General features: G+C 37.3%; 1 protein-coding gene across 2 annotated transcripts in view; it reads left to right on the forward strand.

Moving 5' to 3' along the window:
• Positions 1 to 24,385, forward strand: part of bcl9l (bcl9 like) — a 75,015-nt gene that overhangs the window by 36,072 nt on the left and 14,558 nt on the right. For both annotated transcript variants that reach the window (XM_067419279.1, XM_067419278.1), the window contains exons 2-3: positions 17,084 to 17,148; positions 20,269 to 20,673. In XM_067419279.1, the coding sequence (XP_067275380.1) occupies positions 20,358 to 20,673 (316 nt within the window). In that variant the 5' untranslated portion in view covers positions 17,084 to 17,148; positions 20,269 to 20,357. The remainder of the gene's footprint in view (positions 1 to 17,083; positions 17,149 to 20,268; positions 20,674 to 24,385) is intronic.

Genomic DNA, 24,385 nt, shown 5'->3' on the forward strand with positions numbered 1-24,385 from the left:
TTAAGTTACTTACATTTTAGATCCAAGCAACCTTTTTTTGTTCCATTTCACCCATGATTTCACCGACGAAAGTAGTTCCAGAGGAAAGCAACACTCAGCGCCATGTTTTGTTACTAAATGATTCAGCGTTTTGAATGAATCATTTGAATAAACAACTCAATGACTCTCTTATAAAGACGACCACTTGCTGCCCCCTATTGGCGGTTATGTTTAAAAGCATGATTGAATGTTTTATTTAGAACATCAATCTTATAACATTATTTATTGCAGCTGTATTTTTTTGCAGTTTACATTATTTAATTTGATTGGTAACAGTCTAGTGTTTTTACTATTATAACTGAATTGATTAATCAAATGTAAGAATTTAACAGGAAAGATTATGCATACATTTAATAAGATTTTAAAAAATGGCCTTTATAAAATTAAATAACGCCCTGAGGTGAATATCACAAATGTGCAGATTTAAGTAGGCCTATGTTAAAGCTAAAGTTAAAGAGAATATTACTACAGAATCAATATATGTATACCACCAATTTAATTTAATTTGATTAAATTAATGTTTAAGTTGATATTTACAAGAAATATTGTAACTGTTACTAAGTTTTAACTGCTGTAAAAAGCACCTTATTTGTTTAAAGTGTTTGCAAACCATATGTTATTGCACTTTTGTTCATTTAGCAGCACTTTTGTATTCATTATTGAATTTTGCGCATACAGCGATTAATCGCGAATAATCACAGAAAAATATTGCGATTAATCACGATTAAACATTTTAATCGTTGCCCAGCACTAATATATATATATATATATATATATATATATATATATATATATATATATATATATATATATATATATATATATATATATATATATATATATAATATACTGTGAGCTGAATAGCTATTAGGGTTTTCAAAAGTACCAGTACTAAAAAAATGGGTACCAGCATTTCTGGAGTACTGGTACTACTGAGTACCAGGTATATGGGTGTATACGGTACCTGCTGATAAACGCTGCTTTCAAACGCTCGTTCATGTTTGAGTGCTCTCTGGGCATCAGAGGGTTCTATCCAAAGTGTGCTGAGCATTACAGCCAATCACAATCATATATCTTGAGTGTGTGAATGCAATGGCCAATCAGAGGTGCTAGTCACTAAGTTAGTCAGAATTCACTTAAAGGCACAATATGTAAGACTTTTAGATTAAAATATCCAAAAAACACTAGACTTGTTACACGTGCTATCCTCAATTTTTATTTTGTAGAAATCATGGAAACATCAAAGACGCATTAAAGGGTTTTCAAAAATGGAAATTCTGTCAATAATTACTTACCCTAATGTGGTTCGACACCTATAAGATCTCTTCAGAACACAAATGAAGATATTTTTGTTGAAATCTGATGGCTCAGAAAGGCCTTCATTGACACCAATGCCATTTCCTCTCTCAAGACCCACAAAGGCACTAAAGACGTTAAAAAGTCCATCTCACTACTTTGGCTCTACAATCATTTTATGAAGCGAAGAGAATAGTTTTTGTTTGCCAAAAAAATGAAATAACGACTTGTATAGTAAGGGGCCAATTTTAAAACAAAGATTTGAACGGTTATGAATCAGCGTATTGATTCAGGATTCGGATCGCCAATGTCAAATGATTTCAGAAGTTTGGCAGTTTGAAACGCGATCCAAATCATGAATCAATACGCTGATTCATGGCCCATCACTAAGTCATTATTTCGTTTTTTGCACACAAAAACTATTCTCATCGCTTTATAAAATTTCTGTAGAGCCACTGTAGTGAGATGGGCTTTGTAACGACATCTTTAGTGCCTTTTATGTAGCCTAGAAATCTAGACGCACCCTAGCGGCAGCAAATTTAATCTGCCCGCAAGTGTCGTCTAGGAACTCTCAATACCCTTCTGAGCTGTATTCCTCACAATCTGGACGGGCCAATCACATCGTGTACAGAGTGTACAGGGCCATAATGACGATGACCGAGTTGCGTTTGCGTGCTTCTAGTAAACACAGAAACTGGCGAACGGCGGCGGTCATTCGAATCAGCTTTGACTGCAATTCTGGAAGACTTGGAGTTAAGCTTTTCTCTGAGAAAAGAACAAAGAACGGCACTGAAGTCATTCTTAAAAAGGGAAGATGTGTTCAGAGTTTAGCCGACCGGATACAGTGAATGTTTAATCTGTCAACAAGCTCTGTTTCACCTTCGTTGCTCTGGTTGGTTGCAGCGCTATCCTATCGCGTGCAGAGGGAGTTTGAAAGACAACCGTTTATCCCGCCCCTCAGATTGAGCCCTGTCTATGGTGAGTTTCCAGACCAAACATCTTGATGTGGGTCTGGCTTGTCAGGCTACCTTTTATGGGTCTTGAGAGAGGAAATTACATTGGTGTCAATGAAGGCCTTTCTGAGCCATTGGATTTCAACAAAAATATCTTCATTTGTGTTCCGAAGATGAACAGAGGTCTTACGGGTGTCAAACGACATTAGGGTAAGTAATTAATGACAGAATTTTAATTTTTTGGGTGAACTAACCCTTTAATATATCGTGTTTTATTAGACAGGTGAGCAACTGTTTGGAGACATTTATAGACAAAAAACTAATGATTGTTATATCACAGTTAATCTTATTGTTTAAATCTTGTATTCTAGATTTATCAAGAGTACTATGTTTTACCATGCCTAATATCATCTAGCTCAGTCCAGTGTGCAACAGGTGTCTCCTAGTAGCCGCTGAGCGAACGTAGAGGGTAACATTATAACATAACTTTTAACACACTTAAAGCGCCACTGCTCTCACGCTGTGTCACTAGGCATTAGCAATCACTCCAGCAGCCTCATTACAGCTCCAGAATGCTTTATACTATAGTAATAAATCTATACATTAGATCTTCCATGAATATAATTTCTGCCCGAGTCCCGTCGGATTCTTTTCCACTGGCTTTAGAAGTGAAGACATCTCCCATGTTTCTGTGAAATCAAGGCGTAATAAAGCTACACCTGTCTTTTGAATAAGCAACCTCTAGTGGCGAAAATTATATATATTTTTATTTTTTATTAAATGTAAGACACTCAAAAATCTTTTCATTATAACCAACAAAGGGAAAATGCAATGTAAATAAGAGATTCATTCTCTCTTCTTCTCTTCTCTTGCTTTCTGTTTACAAGTTTAGCTTCTCTGCATTGCACAGTTTCTAGATTAACAAGCGTATGTAAATGTGCTATTGAATCGGAAACTGCGATGATTGACAGCTATAAGCAATGCACAGGACAAAATGGGACAATTTTACTGAGAAGCGCATCATTTTACTGGTATTGTCGACTACTGAGATTTTGGTACTGTGACAACCCTAATAGCTATGTCAAATTTCATGTTCTTGTTTTTGTGAGTTAAGTGCTCCGCAAACTAGCTCAGCATACCGCTAGCCGATTAGCCTGCCCTCTTAGCCGTCTATCCTAAGCAAATGTTCAGATATACATTATTACACATATTATATGTTTTTGTATGATCAGGAATTACAAACAATGACACCATGCGACATGATTCATTGGACTGACTGTATTGTTTTTGACCCCGGTTCTCCGCTAATGACTGCAAACTTTCCTGCAAACTTTCCTGCAAAATTCCTGATGCTTAAAATCATTGACCAGCATACATTTTGTTGTTGTTAAACATTGTTTCACCTGGAAATATGTCATATTGCTGAAGTAAAATTTGTTGAAAATATTATTTCATGTTAATGTAAAATTGCGTATGGATCTGCTCTATAGATATTGGTATCACAACACGCTGCTAATAGGACATCCCGCATTAATGTAGGCCCCAGTCCTTATAGTTTTGTCATTCAACTGGAGAATAGGGGTGTAAGAAAATATCGATACACGTGAATATCGCGATATAATGTTTGGCGATACTGTATCGATTCTCAAAAACACTGTATCTATATTTATATATTTTTTTATTTACATCCAAGATTCGTGGCTTTGTGTTCGGTTTAAACCACAGACTGTATAACACCCAACCGCTAGATGGCAGTGTTATCTCAGAACGTATAACTGACGCGGAGCCGGAGAAGCGCAAGGTAAAAGTGCGTGCTTCGCTAGTGTTTGCATTAGCAAACCCAGCTCTCGACGATAGCATTATTCCACTCCTGCAGTATACAGAGCTAAAGTGTGGACTCATGTTGGCTTCAGCTAAAAAGAAGCCACTAAGGAAATCGACAAGAGTCATTTTGTTTACAAAATAGGCCAAGTTATAATCTAATACTCGCGAAACACATTGAAACAGCTCTCTTAACATCCTGACGTCACCCGCGCTGCTGAGAAGTGTTTCGATAGAATGTCCTGCACGTTTTCCTCTCAGTAACAAAATAAACACACACCAAAACTGACAGCAGTGGCAGCAGAATGAAAGATCATAGCGATGTGGATATGATGACCAGCTCTGCAGTTCAGTAACGTTACTTGAAATAGCACTTTATACAATAGACTGCTTTATAGAAAATAGCTTAACTGTATTAAATATAAAACAAACAGTCATTCAGTCATAAAATGGACTGCACTTTCTGTTGTTAAATAGCCACTGCTATACTGTGAACCTTTAAAACATATACACATAAAGAATCCTGCAGTCACTTTACATTTCCTTTTACTCAGATTGCACAAAATAGTGATTAGTGATATAAATTATACTGTATTAATTAAATAAAATACTTTCTCATGTTTTAGGCATATGGTTGTGTTCTATATTCTTTTGAATTATATTTAAAAAAAAACACACAAAAAAGAAATATCGCAATATATTGCCTCTCTTACAATATCGCAATATATTACAATATATCGTATCGTAACCCCTGTATCGTGATACTTATTGTATCGCCAGATTCTTGGCAATACACAGCCCTACTGGAGAACAACTCTCATCTTGCACCATTTTCTCAATTGAATTAAATCTGGCAGCAACACTGACGAAGTTAATTTGGAAAAGTCAAAGAGCTTGTTTTGGAAACAAACAATTTCGTCTGCCAGAGAGACTAAGTCTAAGTGGACAGGCTGGGACAGAGACGGCCATCAGACTCTTTCATTCTTCATCGCTCTCTCTCTCTTCTTTCTCCCCTCCCCGCATTTCCACTGGCGCCGTACTCAAATGTAGTTTGTTAAGCTGGGGCCAATGTCATAAAGCCTTCCCTGTGTGTGCGTCTCTGTGTGTGTGTATGTGTGTTGTTAACGTTTAACTCCTCTGTCACACACTTTGGTCACAGTATTGACCCTGTATTGCCTACAGTACGGCTCTGTGTGCATGTGTGTGAGATTTATGTGTTTACGCAAGTACAAGAGAGAGTAAGAGGTGTGTGTGTCTTAGGAGAGGGCCTAGAACTTTCCTATTGCTTTTCTCCTGCTCTCCTTTGGGCATTTGGAGCTATAAATATACCTCAGCATGCTAAAAATGTGCAACAGTGTAAGTTGTGTGTGTGTGTGTGTGTGTGTGTGTGTGTGTGTGTGTGTGTGTGTGTGTGTGTGTGTGTGTGTGTGTGTGTGTGTGTGTGTGTGTGTGTGTGTGTGTTGCAGACTTGCTCCTATATTTCAATACTACACGGGTAATAGTGTTGGTGTTGGTTTCTGTTTTAAGTTGTTGTTTTTTTAACGTATACATTCTTTCTCTGATGTGAAGGGAAAAGTGTATCACAAAACTTGAAAACTTTAACATGATAATGTTCTATTTATGAAAATATTCACTCCAGTTATGTCTTTTGCTGCTTTAAATGCTCAAGCTCTTTAATGTTTTTTTTTTTTTTTTTTTTGGATTCTGATTGCCTGTCAATGTTTTTATCATTTATTAACTGGGAAAAAAAGTATTCTAAAAAATGATTCCAACGACATTGTTCCTCTGTGTTGATATCGTTATGTGATATGTTCTCATAGAGCGATTATTATAAATGTTTAGTTTAGTGAACAGCCCTTAACTGTAGTGTAACTAATTTAAATTATGAGTATCTTGGCAAGCTACACTTTCAAAGTAACAAACTCTGGCCTTCATGTCCTTACATTTTGTTTTTGCTGTTATTTGGCTGAATAATTACCCATTTGTTGAGCAGATGGGAAAGTTTGTTGATAGACACATATCTTCTGGCTTTTTTTAGTTGTTTGTTTGGTGGTGATTGCTAGTTGTCTAATGTACTCATTTTGCTCAGTTCACACACGCACACACACACAAACACATTTGGGAATGTCCAATCTGAATCTGTCATGTGTGTCATCTGGGCTTTAAATGCTGGTGGTCCCCTTATGACATCACCCCACAACCCCAAAAATTTCTCAGATGTTAATTTTGTTTCTGTCAAATAAAACTTGAATCTCTGTAAATTTTCTTTGGCTGATGTCAGTTTCATGTTCTCAGTTCATTTGCAAGAGACAAACTCCCATTTCGAGATCTTGTTTTCTCATATCAGCCTCTTTCCGTTTTGTCCTGGACTGTGTAAATGGGATCAAAGTGTCAAGCGGTAATAACTGAGTTTTGAGAAGAAACACTTTTCACAGGATTCTCTAGGTCATTCTCTTAAGATGTTCTCTGTTTGTCTCTGTCTGTCTTACTTCTGCTCTCTCCCACGTCTCACTTCACCCTCCCCCCCCTTTCTTTCTCTCACTGTCTCTAATCACTTTCTCTTTCACACAAACAGTTCAGTGGTATAACAGTTATTCAGACACTGATGTAATTCCTGCTTTAAAGACTTCATGGTTTAATGTACACAAACTATGACAAATGTAACACAAATTTGGTTTTGGACATATTAAAGGGCCCAGTTTTTTTGTAATAGTTGCTGTCACAGGTGGTACCGGGGGAGGGGCATTCTTGTTTTAAGCTAGGGATCTAGGGACTTTGGGGTAGTATTAGGTGATGGCCCTGCTTGTAAGGTAGTACTTTTTCAAAGTTCAGGAACTTTCGGGGGTGGGACTTGGGCGCTGAACAATTTGATTGGTTGAGCTCATGTAACATTTTATTTCATCCTAAAAGTCTGTGGCGGTTCGTGCAGTAAGAGTCGTTTACTTTTCAAATCAACAATTGAGTTGTAAAAAATAGAACCGATGGACCGACGACAAGGTTCAGGCTTCATTAGGTTTATTTGTGGAGGACAAAATCCAGTGGGCTCTGGAAAGTCGCGCACAGTCCTATATCACCGGACTAATCTTTTGACCGCGATGGAAATGCTGACAGCGACAGGTCTGCGGGAAAAAGAGTTCCTGGAAAAAATTGTTATGGGTAATTTTGGTTGTAAAGGGGCTGTAGAGAGTCAAAAAATGAACAAATTTTGCCTGCCTTTAGTCCGTGTATGATTAAATATTGTAGTTGATTGAAAGCCCTTGTTCATGTGAAAAAAATGCTTAATTGTTTTGAATGTATTAAATTTGCAGTTGTAGTGTACTTCAAATATTAAAAGTTTTAAAATTCTTGCTGATAATTTAGTATTACTGAATAAAAATGCCAATTAAAAACAGTTTCTAAACACTTAAAGGAATAGTTCACCCAAAAATGAAAATGATCCCATAATTTACTCACCATCAAGTCATCCTGTGTGTATATGACTTTCTTCTTTCAGACAAACACAAGTTATATGAGATAATATCCTGGCTCTTCCCAGCTTTGTAATGTTATTAAACAGTGTCTGAGTTTTTGGAGCTCAAAAAATCTCAATCATCCATCATGAAAATGATCAATTTGACTTGCACTGATGGATGCACTTTTTGAAGCTTCAAAAACTCAGGCTATTCAATGCCATTATCTAATAAATATGATATTATCTAATATAACTCCAATTGTTTCTGCCTGAAATAAGAAAGTCATATACACCTATGGCTTGAGGGTGAGTCAATTATGGGGTAATTTTCATTTTTGGGTAAACTATTCCTTTAAGTACAAGTCTGCTCTCTTTAATAATGTTGTCAAATGAAAAGATTTACTTTAAAGTACATTTTAAATCATTATGCTTGAATTATCTTGTTGTGCTGACTAACATGCTAAAGCTAATTTAACTATATCCCGCCAGCATAAATAAAAAAAATAAAAATAAAAAGTTGCCAGCCACCACCAGCATTTTTGATCAGTTTTATGGCCCCCCAGAATATTTTTTTTGTATGAATATCTCAGCATGCAATATGTAAAAAGAAAGAACAGAGCTTCTGCTATTAAACAAAACAACTACAAAGTTATATTCTAGCTCAATGCTTTATTTTTTAATCAACAGTTGAATATGGGTCATTTTCATAAAAAGCAACATTTTGAGCAAAAAGCTGAGAAAAACATGTTTTCGTAAAATACTGCACCCGGATCAGATTCAGAATGAATAAATCGAGTCCATCAACATCCCCAAAGCTTCACAGTCCTATAGCACGTCCTGGGTCGACATTTCATTCATAACATTAGGCAGTTTTGATTTATATGCGGTTTAATGTTGGTGATCCTGTTATTTTACATGTGCATCTGATTACATGGTATCACTTGTTTCTGCATCTTCTTCACATGCGTTATGATCAGGAGATTCAGTACTCTTTCAGAAGATGCGTAATAGTGCCCCCTACGTATAACAGTGAAAACACGGAAAGCCATAATTTCCATTAGTGGCGGGGAAAGTGTTAAAATTGCTTGTTATAATTTAAGCTATAGTGTTTTATTTAATATTATTTAACATTACATTTAAAGTTAATATGTTTTAAATGGACTAGTTGCAGTAAGAAAGTAAAAAAAAAACAAGATCTCTAAAGTTCAGCTAATTGCATCTAAATTACATTTTAAATATAGTAATTTTTCATATAAATGCAATTAACATGCAATTAAGTGTCTGAAAATGTTGCACTTTAAAGTATAGGCTGTAAAAAGTACTTATTTTTCACTAGAGACTATATAATCATCAGTCTGCCACCTTTCTCATAAGCCATTAAAAAAACATATCGGTCAATCACTAATGCTAACGATTCCAGTTAGTGCAGTCAACATGACCTGTCCACTCTTGAAGATGAGCACAAAGGGTGTTACGATACTTTATCATGAGAGAGTTTCCTCTAGGAGTTAATAAGTAATGAACACTCTGTGTGTTTTAGTTAATGACTAATTGGTGTCCAGCAGGTTGTGTGTGATCTAACTCCACTGAAACATCAATGTAACGGTAAAGTGTTGTTTTAATAATTATTACCTATTTTACAGTTTTATGTGCAGCGATGACAATCAATAAGCCATTTTCAGGTTAATTCCTCTGAGAAATATAAACACTGACTGTATTTGGGTGGGATTATCTGTTTGTTTGATTTATGAAATTATTTGAAGAAGAAAAAACTGACACAGCTTGTGCTACAAACATAGATACAGTAATATAGAACCGTCCAGAGCACCTTAGTAACGGTACAACAATGTGTAAAACACTCTGAGCAACTTAGCAACAGAACAACAATTCATAAAAAAACATTTCAAGCACCTTAGTAACCTCACAACAATGTGTAAAAACACTGTAATGCAACAATGCATAAAAACATTCAGACCACCCTAACAACCACACAGTGTAACAATCTCTGCAAAAGCACAAAAATGTGTAAAAATCACTAAAGGCCAAAGGCTAAAGAGCCATTCACATAAAAAAAGATAAATATAACAAAGACCACTGTATTACTATTCAATTTTATAATCGCTCTAGTTCTTTGAGGATAACGAAGTCTACACTACAACTATAATGACACAGAGTACCAAAATCACTTTCAGAATGATTTTTCCCAGCTGATGAATAATAACAACATTGACAGCCAATCAGAATCCAGCTGACTTAAGGAGCTTTAGCATTTAAAGTGGCAGAAGACATACAGCGCACACTTAGAATAAACAGTGTTATCGTCCCAGTTTTGCACGGGCAAACCCCCTCACATCTTCCTTAGATAATGTTAAAGTCAAACTTTTGCATATCCATTTGGTGCCGCTGTGGCGCAGAAATGACACACCTCACCTTAAACAGAAAGAGAAAGGGGAAAAGTGCATTACTTGAGACCGAGAGGAAGAAAGGGTGTAAATAACTCTCGATGGAGGAAGGAGAGGGTGTTTGTGAACAGCAGTAAGTGGAAAAAGAAAGTTTCCCGTTGAAGGGACGGAGAGAGTGATGGAGGCAGCGAGAGGGGCAGAGGTGTGCGAGTGAGGGGGTGTGAGAGGAACCGATAATGTTTCTTTTGTTTTTGAGGTCAATAGCTTAAATGCCTCTGGGATGGAAATATGTGTGGGACCCCGTTAGCGTCACCGCCACACTTTACATCTGACTGGAAGTGTTTGTGTGTGTGTAATACGTATTGCATATTTGAGAGCAAATATTAGAATGTAGATTTTAAGTAAAATTTGAAATACTAGCTGTTAGGGCTTGACAATTAATCAAAATATACTGATATTGCTGTATGTCTTCAAATCATGACAGCTGTGATTTAATAAGATAAATATATGCGCTCTGTGTTTCAGAATGAAGCGTAGTACTGTGTTCTTTTACACCTAAACAGCTAATGATCTGGAGCCTCATTTATAAGCGTTGCGCATGCGCAAAAGAGGCGTATGCTGCTCTCTACGCAATAATTGGTATTTATAAAAAGCAAACTTGACGTGAAAATGTGCGGTCCTTCACGCAAGCTCTGACCCAGGCGTACGCACAAAAACGGGTGAAATGAGAAATGGCGACACTGTCGGCAGGTGGAAGAAACACGTGAAAGTGTGTGAAACTGTGGACAACGTGGTGGAAAATAAATGCCAATAGGCTACTGCCTCTTATAAAGAACATAAAGACGTCACAAAGCAAGTCAGCTACAATTAGCAGCCTACACGAACACCGTCTGATCGATCTGCAGTGTAAAACAAACAAAATCCAAACACATATTTGCAAAAAGAAAAGTGAAATATGTTCGGCAGCAATATTGGCATGTTATGCAATTCATCCTCATAAATAATATGGTAAACAGAACGAAATAATGTACAAAACTGAGTTTACCATCAGATAGTCTCGTCAATGTCTGTCTGGTGGAGCAGATATAGATGCAATTAGATAAATAGATAGATAGATGGATGGATGGATGGATGGATGGATGGATGGATGGATGGATGGATGGATGGATGGATGGATGGAAGGATGGATGGATGGATGGATGGATGGATTAATTGTCCACTCGGGAAAGTTGTTTTCATAGTAAAAAATTCTTCATCAGCTACGGAATCATCATGCATATGCCTTAAGTTTGTTTTATTTTATTTTTGATAAAATAACGTATGACGTATGTCTCAACCATTCAGAAATAAAATGAGAAATTATCATCAAGCGGGGTCTGCTCCGGTTTCCCATTTCCCCCACCCGTGGCGATGGAGCACTAGATGCTTTTTTGCCTCGACTTGTCCAACCACTTCTTTTTTTATTTCTACCACGGTCCGATATTTAGAATACAACATAGATGACATAGCAAATGTTTAAACTGAGAAAATTTATCATTTTAAGGGAAAAATAAGTTGATTTTAAATTTCATGGCATCAACACATCTCAAAAATGTTGGGACAAGGCCATGTTTACCACTGTGTGGCATCCCCTCTTCTTTTTATCACAGTCTGCAAACGTGTGGGGACTGAGGAGACAAGTTGCTCAAGTTTAGGAATAGGAATGTTGTCCCATTATTGTCTATTACAGGCTTCTAGTTGCTCAACTGTCTTAGCTCATCTTCCTCTTTATGATGCGCCAAATGTTTTCTATGGGTGAAAGATCTGGACTGGATAATATTATCCACTGTAGATGATGATCATTTCAAACGCTTTGCGATTTTTCTCTGATAAACTCCTTTCTGATATTGCTCCTCTATTTTTTGCCACAGCATTGGGGGAATTGGTGATCCTTTGCCCATCTTGATTTCTGAGAGACACTGCCACTCTGAGAGGCTCTTTTTATACCCAATCATGTTGCCAATTGACCTAATAAGTTGCAAACTGGTCCTCCAGCTATTCCTTTGTTAGGGGTTAACAGTTTATGACCCAAGACCAGTAGTGAAAAATGATTTTTTTTAACAGCCATTATTTAAATCCGTTATAACATGTATGCCTGCCTAAATGGTCCATTAACAGTGCAGTGTTTTATTTAGTAGTCCACATTATAGTCTTTCTAAAAAGGCACAAAAACAATTTACACAACACAACACAACACAACACAACACAACACAATTTAAAAGATTAAAATTACACCTTCACTCTTTATTTCCCTTTAGACCACCATCGAGTGTTTGTATTAGTTTCCTGTCACGATATAATAGGGATTTCATTCATGTGGTTATGGTAAAACATGTTATATTTATCATTTTATATGGAGCTTATCTCTACACCTGTTAGCAGTCATAACATCCATTATTGATATAAAATAGCTGAAATCACATGAAAAATCACACAAAAATAAAATAAAAATGATAATTTTATAGTTATCGTGTGTTTATTGTTTTACAATAAACATTGTTGTTTTACATTATGTTGGGATGTTCCACTTCTCGGCTGCGCCGCTTTTTCATCTTGCATTGCGGCCGTGAAGAGGCTTGCACTTCTGCGCCGACCCGGTGTGTCCACAGAAGTGCCCAGAGAGCTTTGTTTGCCTCCTGCATGGGGCTGCGGCGATCCCCATCATCTGATCTTCAGCTGTCATGCCTCGACTGCCTCATCAGGACACTGCCGAATGGGAATATGTGGCAACAGAGCCTCTAGCCCTGGGAGAAATGTAAAACATGGTGTGGAGCACAGTGTGCTGCGGAGCTTACAGAGACTTCCCCCATCAGCTCTGTTTTCTGTTCACCATCCGCTCTGTTCAGTTTTCTGTGTTGGTTGATTGTTTGTAGTATTCTATATTTTTACTTGTTATTCATTTTTTTGTAATTTTTTCCCCCTTTGTTGCACTTTGAGATTCTTCGGAATGAAAAGTGCGTTATAAATAAAATCTATTATTATTATTATTATTAGTAGTAGTAGTAGTATTACTATTATTATTATATCATTAAGAAGAGACCCAGAGAGAGCTCTGTGCATGTTTTAACTATTTTAGATCGAATAATTCAGTGAGAAATTAATAGAAATGTTATTCTGTATGACACAAGTTTTTGCAAGCATGTGATATGTCAATCTTTCTCCAAATATGAGCACTTTTGAACTAAGAGCTAAACTAAAAGCTGTTCTTTGCAATATCTGTGAACACAAATGAGCCGCTGCGGACGAGAGAGAAATAACGTGTGTGATAATCTATTCAAAATATCGTTCATAACGGATCGATTATAATGCACTCCTGACATAAATTAAGAAATGAATGTCACTGCAACCCAGTTTTATCATAAGAAGTGTTCAAATATCGAAACTGGAGGCTTTAATCTGTCTGATGATACTGAGTTTATCCAGATGAAGTTAGAATGTTATGTTTTAACGTGCATTGAATGTTGACATCAGGAATCTGAGGCCGTATACAATCTTTGACTGGTAAGGAGTTAATCTGATGCACGTCTCCAAAGACGTGTCACTTGTTGATGCTTTCACCCTGGAATTAGGCCCGTAGTGACCTTCCAGGTCTGGAGCAGTCCACCCATCTCTTAGGATGCCCATTCTCAACACTAATCTGTAACATAGAATATTGCGCACATACACAGATACACAGTCTCTCCAAGGTTGGAGCTGATTAAGCTCCAGCTCTAACTAGAATGTTCCCCAAAACATGCTGATAATATGTGCTTTCTCTCATTGAGAGGTACAGACAGGCAATATTCATCTTGATTCTTTAGTAAAGGGAAATATACAATACATAAAATATAATACATTAAAAGGAAAGACTCCTCAGAGACCAAATGCACAGAAATAGTCAGTGGTTCTCTTAAGCAAAGTCATAACTGGAAAGGATCATTATAATAATATAGGAAGATAAATATTGATTATGGCTTTTATTACAAATTTTATTATAATATATATATATATTCTTTCTGAGGAGTCTTTCCTTTTAATGCATTATATTTTATTTATTGTATAGTTCCCTTTACTAAAGAATCAAGATGAATATTGCCTGTCTGTACCTGTCTGAGAAAGCACATATTATCAGCATGTTTTGGGGAACATTCTAGTTAGAGCTGGAGCTTAATCAGCTCCAACCTTGGAGAGACTGTGTATCTGTGTATGTGCGCAATATTCTATGTTGCAATATTCTCTCTCTCTCTCTCTCTCTCTCTCTCTCTCTCTCTCTCTCTCTCTCTCTCTCTCTCTCTCTCTCTCTCTCTCTCTCTCTCTCTCTCTCTCTCTCTCTCTCTCTCTCTCTCTCTCTCTCTCTCTCTCTCTCTCTCTCATTTTTTTTGGACACATTACTATTTATAATGTTTTTGAAAGAAGTTTCTTCTGCTCATCAAGCCTGCATTAATTTGATCAAAAATACAGAAACAAATGTAATATTGTGATGTATTATTACAATTTAAAGTAATTTGTTTTTAATTTTTTATACGTTAAATGATCATTTATTTCTGTGATGCAAAGCTGAATTTTCAGTATCATTCCTCCAGTCTTCAGTAAACACATGATCCTTCAGAAATAATTATATTATGATGAATCATTTTCAAAGTCGGAAACAGTTCTGCTGCTTAATTTTTTTTTTCTAACGTGATACTTTTTTAAAAATAATACTTTGATGAATAAAAAGTAAAATAAATAAATAAAAGAAGCAAATGTTTTAAAAATAGAAATCTTTTGTAACAACAATATACACTACTGGTCAGTAATTTGGGGTCAGTCATTTTTTTTCTTTCTTTTTTTTGAAATAAATCAATAATTTTATTCAGCAAGGATGTGTTAAACTGATAAAAATTGATAGTAAAGGAGATTTATATTATTTGAAAATATGTTTTTATTTTGAATAAATGCAGTTCATTTCAACCTTTTATTTATCAAATATATTAGGTAGCAGAACTGTTTCCAGCTCTCATAATAAATCAGAATATTAGAATGATTTCTGAAGGATCATGTGACACTGGAGACTGGAGTAACGATCCTGAAAATTCAGCTTTGCATCACAAAAATAATTGATCATTTAACGTATAATCATTTGAAAACCAAATATTTTAAATTGTAATAATATATCACTATATATATATATAAAGCTGTATTTTTGATCAAATAAATGCAGGCTTGATGAGCAGAAAAAAACTTCTTTCAAAAACATTACAAATAGTAATGTGTCCAAACTTTTGGCTAAATGTTATTGCCAAGGAGGAAGAGCTAGAGGTAGAGGTTCTCTTTGGGAGTGACGAGGATGGATAGGATCAGGAATGAGTACATCAGAAGGACAGCACATGTGAGATGTTTTGGAGACAAAGTTAGAGATGCCAGATTGAGATGGTTTGGACATGTTCAGAGGAGGGAGAGTGAATATATTGGAGGTTGCTGAGGTTAGAGCTGCCAGGCAGCTGGAAAACCAAAGAGGAGGTTTATGGATGTAGTGAAGGAGGACATAAAGGTAGTTGGTCTGAGAGAAGAGGATACAGAGGATAGGACTAGATAGAGGCAGATGATTCACTGTGGCGACCCCTGAAGGGAAAGAAGGATAGGATTTTTATCCCCAAATCGGTCAGCCCTACTAACTTTCAGAGCCTGGAAAAGAAGGCAGATTTCTTTCGATCATTTGCATGAACGCTGGTGTTTTGTTCAATAGAGGTGTCAGGGCGTCCTGTTCAGACCTGTATGTATAACATGTACCGCATGCCTCCTTCACGTTCTACATGAAAGACCTGCAGCGACCGCACGCACACACACACATGCAGGGGAGGTCTGCAGGTTATGGACACAGGCAGGTGGCTGCTGGGATTGTGTGCAGTTTCTTGTCGTTCACTTGAGGGAAACCCAATCCTTCACACATTTCAGCCCTGGCAGCTGTGCTGAGTTCCATGAGATGCATGTATGTGTTTTTATTTGTGTATTTGTTCTGGGTCTACAGTAACTCTTGGAATGTGGTCAACTCCCATTTTCCTCTGATAGAACCTCAGTCTGTAAATATATCTTAAAGTCAACATGAAACGCAAGTTGTGATGAGAAAACTATAGGGTGGGATTTGATTTCGTCCTTCTGGAAGTGATTGGATTGTAGGAAGTTGGGCGTTGCTAACTAAATGGAGGCAGGTCTGAATGGCAGTTTGCTGTCAGCTGTGAAGGATATATTGCCCCACCCTCCACAAAGACACCATGAAGAGAACAGACAATAATAATCATGTGCACAGATACATCATTTATTTATTATGCACTGCAATATTCTGTACATATTTTTTTTTTTAGATTTTCATGACGACTTGAAAAGCCCATGAAATGGTTTAGTGAATACAATTTGTCTTTTCATGTCTTTGCATTTTTTATGCATTTTTTATTTTATTTGTTATCTTTTGCCTTTGGTGGATGCTTGCTTATGAGAGCATTTGATTAAAAAAAAAAGGACACGTCCCTGAGTGCAAGATGACTCATCAAATGATATCCAGAAGTGAAAGACTGTCATTTTTAAATGGGTATATACCGTACTAAGGGTGGATATTAGTCATCTTTTCAGAGTAAACCAGCATATAGATGAACTTTAGGATTTTTAGGATCTATGTAAATATGTAGGCTATATTTTCTAGGTAGATACGCAAAGATGCAAATATCTCTCTATTTTAATTCTCACAAGGTATCTTATATTTTCTACATTTGCAAAGAAATAAAGGCTGTGGGAAATGAGCAAGAAAGAGAAAGTGTAAGGATAAGAATTGTTTGTTGAAAAATGAGACAGTATGGATATTATTATTGAAGGTGGGGAGTTTTTGTGGTTTCTGCTCACCGTGGGTGGAGCAAATTAAACAAGAAACTCACTTCTGGGCATCAGGGTGTCCAAACATCATTTACAGCCCCCTTCTTAAAGGGACAGTTACACCTCTACAAAAGGTTATCATTTCTCTCCTGTCAGAATGCTAAAATGTATCTTATTTGCTTTGTATGTTTCTGTGTGATAATATATCATAATTGAATTCAATTAAATTCTCTCTTGTGTGTGTGTGTGTGTTACAGATCAGTGTGCGTGCAGTGAGGTGACGTCGGAATGCACTTGATTGTTGGACCTTCATCCCAGTGAGGTGTGTATATCAACCTGCAGCATCCTCTCCAAACCTGCCATCAATGTCCTGACATTGTGTCTGCACTAAACATGAGCAATTTGATCATTACATTTCCAAGTGACATCCTTTCCCTTAAAGGGATAGTTCACTCAAAAATGAAAATGATCCCATGATTTACTCACCCTCGAGTCATCCTAGGGGTATTTGACATTCTTCTTTCAGATGAATACAAACAGATTTATATATATATATTAGGGCCGGGACTCGATTAAAAAAATTAATCTAATTAATTAGAGGCTTTGTAATTAATTAATCGAAATTAATCGCATTTTAATCGCATATAAATATTTTACCTGAGAACAATGAGAAGTAATTTTTCACATGTATTTTTAGTATACCATTGAATAATGACTGAATACATAAGCTTAATCAACAAAATATTGTTTATTTATTTCAGTCCAGCAGACCAGCGCAATGTTTGCCATTAAGTGTAGCAAAAGCATATTTGTGATATTTGAGTCTCGATGTACTGCGGTGATATGCAAATTCCTTGTTGTATAGCTTGCACACAACCCTGCTCTTGACGACACTTCCATTCTTTCGTTTTTTTAAACAAAATTTCCCATCCACGGGGCCGAGCAAAGCGGTCTCATCAGCTTCTTCGTTCATGTTCACTCATGCCCTGCGTCTCAATCAGCTCCATAGTTCCCTAGTCAGGGCACTGATCAAGACATAAGTCAATGGGCTGACTCCCTGATCAGTGCCCTGACTACTGAACTAGGGAGCTGATTGAGACGCACCCAAGGTTTGTTGTTGTCTTGACTCCGGAGCGCTAGTTGGTGTTCCAGTATAATCGGTCCGTCGAAACTGATTCATTGAAAAACGTTCCGCGGTGCAAAAAAAAATGCGGTTAAATTTTTAATTTTTTTGCGTAATTAATTAACGCGTTAAAGTCACGTAATTAATTAATCTTAATTAACGCGTTAAAGTCCCGGCCCTATATATATATATATATATATATATATATATATATATATAAATGTCCCGGCTCTTGTAAGAAAATATCCATATTTAAAAAGTAAAATATCTAGCTTCCGGCAGCTTTCCATGTTTAATGTACACAGAAAGTGTAACGTCTCTCACAGTTCAAAACGCTTACGCTATGTCCGGCGTCATCATCGTGCCAGTTAAGCTTTTTTTGTAAGTTGAAAACGGAAAGCAGTCCGGCAGTAGCTAGATAATGTGCTTCAAATTTTGGGCTGCCACTATAGAGCTTGGATTAGCCTGAAAATCTTTTGATATATCTCTGATTGTATTCATCGGAAAAAAGAATGTCATACACACCTAGTAGTGCTGTAGTACTCTAGATCGGTTTTGGTCTCGAGACCACTTTTTAAAGGTCTTGGTCTCGTCTCAGAATCGACTGCATTTTTACTTGGTCTAGTCTCGGCTCGGATGAAGATGACACTCCAGACCAGTCAAGACCACAGCTGAGGGCATATAAAGAGCAGAGAACTCCACCGCTCGCTCTGTCTTCAAAATAAGCAACTTCTTAGCTCTTTCTCTTTCTCTTTCATATTTCACATATTAATCAAAATCAAAAAGTCGGAAGACCGAATCCATGGTGAACGTTGCGCATTCTGACATTTTTTCCCCCTTGAATTACCGCTGGGTGTGAATTGCACTCAACAGCTGACATAAATCATGCTTTATATAAACTGGAAACTGGAAATTCTATCCAGTTATGAAGTGTTTTCTGTGTGACAAATCTTCCGCGATGTTCTAACAGTCGGGATTCACACACAACGCGTCTGCTAATGTTCGATTCACAACCGAATGACTCATTTGAACTGAATCATTTTAACGATGGTAATAAGAACTGATCTGTCCAACACGGAACTGAACGAATCAGTTTAATCATTTACTCCGAACACAAGTGTGCTGCTTACCCAATTTAGCAAGAGTGGATAGTAAGAATTAATTTTAATTATCCACAGTATTTCAGCTTATTTATGTTGACAATGTGTAGTAAAATAAATAGTCTAAAATCATTTAGTTTAGACTGGAGTGAGGTGAAAACAGAACAAAGTGGTTGTTAGCTAGCTGATCATTTTATTTAATTGTATATGGCAGAAAATTAGATTATTTGTTAATTGTTTATTCAATTTCTAATATTAATATGATTATATACCCAAACAATGATTTGTAAATAATGTAAAAATGGTGTTTCTGTCCACCATAGACCGTAAACAATTTGGACACGTCGTCTTCAGTGCCTCCCATTGACGAAAAGTTAAGTGTTATTTGATTATAGAAGAAAAAGATTAATTCCCACATATCTGCACTGCCTTTTGATTATTTGATCAAAACTTCTCTCATGGTACACTTACACACCCACACATACGAGAGAAGTGCCAATCATATGCATAGTCCACATTTTATCATAAGTGTGGGGACTTGCACTGGTCTTGGTCTTGACTCGGTCTCGACCCTTCAAAGTATTGGTCTTAGTCTCGGTTTAGGTGGTCTTGACTACAACACTAACACCTAGGATGACTTGGAGGGTGAGTAGATCATGGGCTAATTTTCATTTTTGGGAGAACTATCCCTTTAATATAATTTATTAATACTACATGCAATGTGTAACCAACATGGATTAGTTATGAGATACCTTTGGAAATACACTGTCATATTTTAAGGCTGTATAAATTTAGTGAACGATCATACTGAGTTGTATCTTCTCTCTTATGAGGTACATTGTGTTGCTGGCAATGACCTATGAGTCCTGTTGAAGCAGTGTTTTGGTAGCCTGACGTGGTCATACTCAATTCTAGCCAGAATATGTGTCTGATGCTCCATTGGGCTGTAATTATGGGGCGTGTTTCAACCAAACCAGGAAAGTCATCAATTGGATAGACCTACAACCAATCAGAGCAACGAAGCGACACATAACGTCGTTGTCAAATGTCAACAGAACTGTGTTGTCAAACACATGTTGTCTAACAATTTTGACTGCACATGAGTATAATAACACTCTTTAAAGATATCCACCATACGATGAAGTGGGTGAATTGTACTGTGTGTTATTACTGGATATGTATAAGACAAACTCTCTGTCATCTTTCTCTCTCTCTTCAGCTGTCTGTTTGCAGTCTCACTGACAGACAGACACGACATATTGCTGCAACCCAACCCCCTCAGTTTCCTCTCCATCACCAGCCAATCAAATGCACTCTGAAAATAAATTATCCAATCATGGCAAGCAAGTGACAAGTGGGGCCCAATCACAGCTCCCCAATGTAAACCAAGCGCAGCAGCAAGGACCTGCTGGCAACCAAGGGTCAAAGGGCAGTGGGTCTGGGAGCCATGGAGTCAAATCCAACCAGATTTCTCCTAGCAACCCTGGACTGAAGAGCCTTAACCAATCAGGTGGTGGCATTGGTGGGATGATGAAGACCAAGGCAAAGAGGGAAAGGAGCGTCTCCATGGACACAGGAGACCAAAGAGAGTCACTCACCCCTGTTTTGGAGCCAGATGCCAAAGGTAGGTGTAATGCTACTCTCATCCAGAAACCGATTGTATGTCTGTATGTATATATATATATATATATATATATATATATATATATATATATATATATATATATATATATATATATATATATATATATACATACAGACATACAATCGGTTTCTGTATATATATATATATATATAGCTCCTTCTCCTTCTCAAAAATTTAGCATATTGTGATAGTTCATTACTTTCCATAATGTAATGATAAAAATTAAACTTTCATATATTTTAGATTCACTGCACACCAACTGAAATATTTCAGGTCTTTTATTGTTTTAATACTGATGATTTTGGCATACAGCTCATGAAAACCCATAATCTCAAAAAATTAGCAAATTTCATCCGACCAATAAAAGAAAAGTGTTTTTATTACAAAAAAAGTCAACCGTCAAATAATTATGTTCAGTTATGCACTCAACACTTGGCCGGGAATCCTTTTGCAGAAATGACTGCTTCAATGCGGCGTGGCATGGAGGCGATCCGCCTGTGGCACTGCTGAGGTGTTATGGAGGCCCAGGATGCTTCGATAGCGGCCTTAAGCTCATCCAGAGTGTTGGGTCTTGAGTCTCTCAACTTTCTCTTCACAATATCCCACAGATTCTCTATGGGGTTCAGGTCAGGAGAGTTGGCAGGCCAATCGAGCACAGTAATACCATGGTCAGTAAACCATTTACCAGTGGTTTTGGCACTGTGAGAAGGTGCCAGGTCGTGCTGAAAAAACGAAATCTTCATCTTCATAAAGCTTTTCAGCAGATGGAAGCATGAAGTGCTCCAAAATCTCCTGATAGCTAGCTGCATTGCCCCTGCCCTTGATAAAACACAGTGGGCCAACACCAGCAGCTGACATGGCACCCCAGACCATCACTGACTGTGGGTACTTGTTTCTGGTTCTGGTTCAAAAGTGTCTTGACCTGGGGAATGCGGCACCTGTAGCCCATTTCCTGCACACGCCTGTGCACGGTGGCTCTGGATGTTTCTCCTCCAGACTCAGTCCATTGCTTCCGCAGGTCCCCCAAGGTCTGGAATCGGTCCTTCTCCACAATCTTCCTCAGGGTCCAGTCACCTCTTCTCATTGTGCAGCGTTTTTGCCACATTTTTTCCTTCCCACAGACTTCCCACTGAGGTGCCTTGATACAGCACTCTGGGAACAGCCTATTCGTTCAGAAATTTCTTTCTGTGTCTTAGGGTGTTTTCACACCTGAAAGTGCGCACCAAGGTCCGAACCAAACTTTGTGTTTAGACATTTGGTTCTTTTTGGTTTGCTTTCACATTGCAGTTATGTTAGCGCACCAAAGAACTTTACATGACGCACTGGCGTCCTGTCATCATCATCTATGTGGGCTGCATCTTAACATTGATTGGTTTGTTAGCGGACGTGCGTCTGACGTCAGTGTGTTGTCAATTCAGCGGCTAACTTTGACAAGAATGAATGAACAGACACATCGTTGCCAATACTGTATATTATGGCATTACTATCTGCAGCACCAACTATACTCGAGGCAAATTCACCAAATGAACGTCCTCGTTATGCAAACATTTTATCGGCGCCGACAGGAAAGGAGGAGTTTCTAGAAGATAGGCTTTTTAGCCAAACAATGTATTTTATTTTATAGTTATGTTTAAATATTATAATGTTATTTTTAAATAATTTCATCTAGGCTATATTGATTATGAAACGTGCACAGATGTCAAAGACATCGAGTCAGAAATAATTTTGACCACTTCATTAAGATTTGTTTTGTAGAAAGCTTTATTTTGTATCTTAATTTTAATAAATGTTTCATCGTTTGCCTGAATTTAATAAATAAGCTTAAAGAAATAATATAACATCCCGTGACGGAGTGATCATTTGCGTTGAACATGAACTGGAGCGGTCTCATAAATAAACCGAAACTCATATAGTCAAGCAGAGCACGCTGTTCACGCGAGCTGACATGACTACACAAGCGGTTCTGGATAAAATGCTGCGCGCTCCATCACTGCATGTGCTGTGAGTTTAATCTTTGTTTTTTCACTAATCCTACACCAGAACTTCCTGTAAATGGTCTGAAAGTCCGAACTATACAGAAAATGCTTTCACACAAGAAACGAACCGAACCTTTGTTCTGTTTGGTCCGGACCGAGACTACCTCTTTTCGTCGGACCAAATTTCGTCTGTTTGGTCCGGACCATGGTCTGAGGGAGGTTTCACACCTGTAATTTTGGTTCGTACCAAACTGAAAAGTCCGAAAATCCGGACCAAACAAGGTAGGTGTGAAAGCACCCTTACTCTCTCGCTTGAGGGTGTCAATGATGGCCTTCTGGACAGGGTCGGGTCGGCAGTCTTACCCATGATTGCGGTTTTGAGTAATGAACCAGGCTGGGAGTTTTTAAAAGCCTCAGGAATCTTTTGCAGGTGTTTAGAGTTCATTAGTTGATTCCGATGATTAGGTTAATAGCTCGTTTAGAGAACTTTTTCATGATATGCTAATTTTTTGAGACAGGAATTTGGGGTTTTCATGAGCTGTATGCCAAAATCATCAGTATTAAAACAATAAAAGACCTAAAATATTGCAGTTGGCGTGCAATGAATCTAAAATATATGAAAGTTTAATTTTTATCATTACATTATGGAAAATTATGAACTTTATCACAATATGCTAATTTTTGGAGAAGGACCTGTATATATATATATGACATACATGTTGAATAACAAGACTTCAGTACATGGACATCACATACAGTGAGTCTCAAACTGCATTATTTCTTCCTTCATATGTAAATCTTGTTTGTGAAAAACACCACGGGAAAAACAGGCGATTCTCAACGCCACCTGTGACGCAATCACTGGGATCATTAATATGTACGCCCCTAGCATTTGTATACAGCAGGGCATGCGTCACGCGAGGATAGCGAAAAAAATGGCAGATCATGGAAATAGATGTTATGTTCCAGGGTGTGCAGGGGACGTGGGGACTTTTCATACCCTTCCAACTGAACAAAACTGTTAACAGGCATGTCTGTCTATAATCGGATACCGCAACAATTGAATTAAAAGTTGTTTGTTTGCTCGGCCCATTTCACCACGGACAGTTTTTCTAACCTGGACAATAGCAGGCTTCACTCCGTGTCTGGAGAAGCGGCAATTCAAACTATATGTATGTAATAATAATGTATATTATTATTTATTGTTATTGTAATAAAAAAAACAATAAAAAAAACAGCTCAACCTGTTTGGAAGTAAATATTATCCAGATAACATTTTAATAATTATTTTTTGCTAACAAAATCATTATACTCAATTTTTTTATTGTTTTATTATGCTTAATATTTTTACAAATTGCCTGTCTTTTCCTGTCTTAAGTTGATGGTTCTGGGTTTAAATGGCCAGAATATGCTGTGAAGTGGACCAGACTAATGCACACTCATTTGCACACATATGATACTCAATAAGTCATGTACAACCAAATTAATTTTACTCATTTATGAGTATCACTGTATCTCTCGATCAACAACCTAGAAAAGTTCTGGAATTCCCCTTTTAACTGGAAACACAGTAAAGATGAAACGTCCTGTTTTCAGCTACTCAAAAATGTCCTGACCTTTCTGAGCACACCTTTCTCTGTGTGTGTGTGTGTGTGTGTGTGTGTGTGTGTGTGTGTGTGTGTGTGTGTGTGTGTGTGTGTGTGTGTGTGTGTGTG

The sequence above is a fragment of the Pseudorasbora parva genome, chromosome 16 (genome assembly GCF_024679245.1).
Source record: "Pseudorasbora parva isolate DD20220531a chromosome 16, ASM2467924v1, whole genome shotgun sequence".
Taxonomy (NCBI): Eukaryota; Metazoa; Chordata; class Actinopteri; order Cypriniformes; family Gobionidae; genus Pseudorasbora; species Pseudorasbora parva.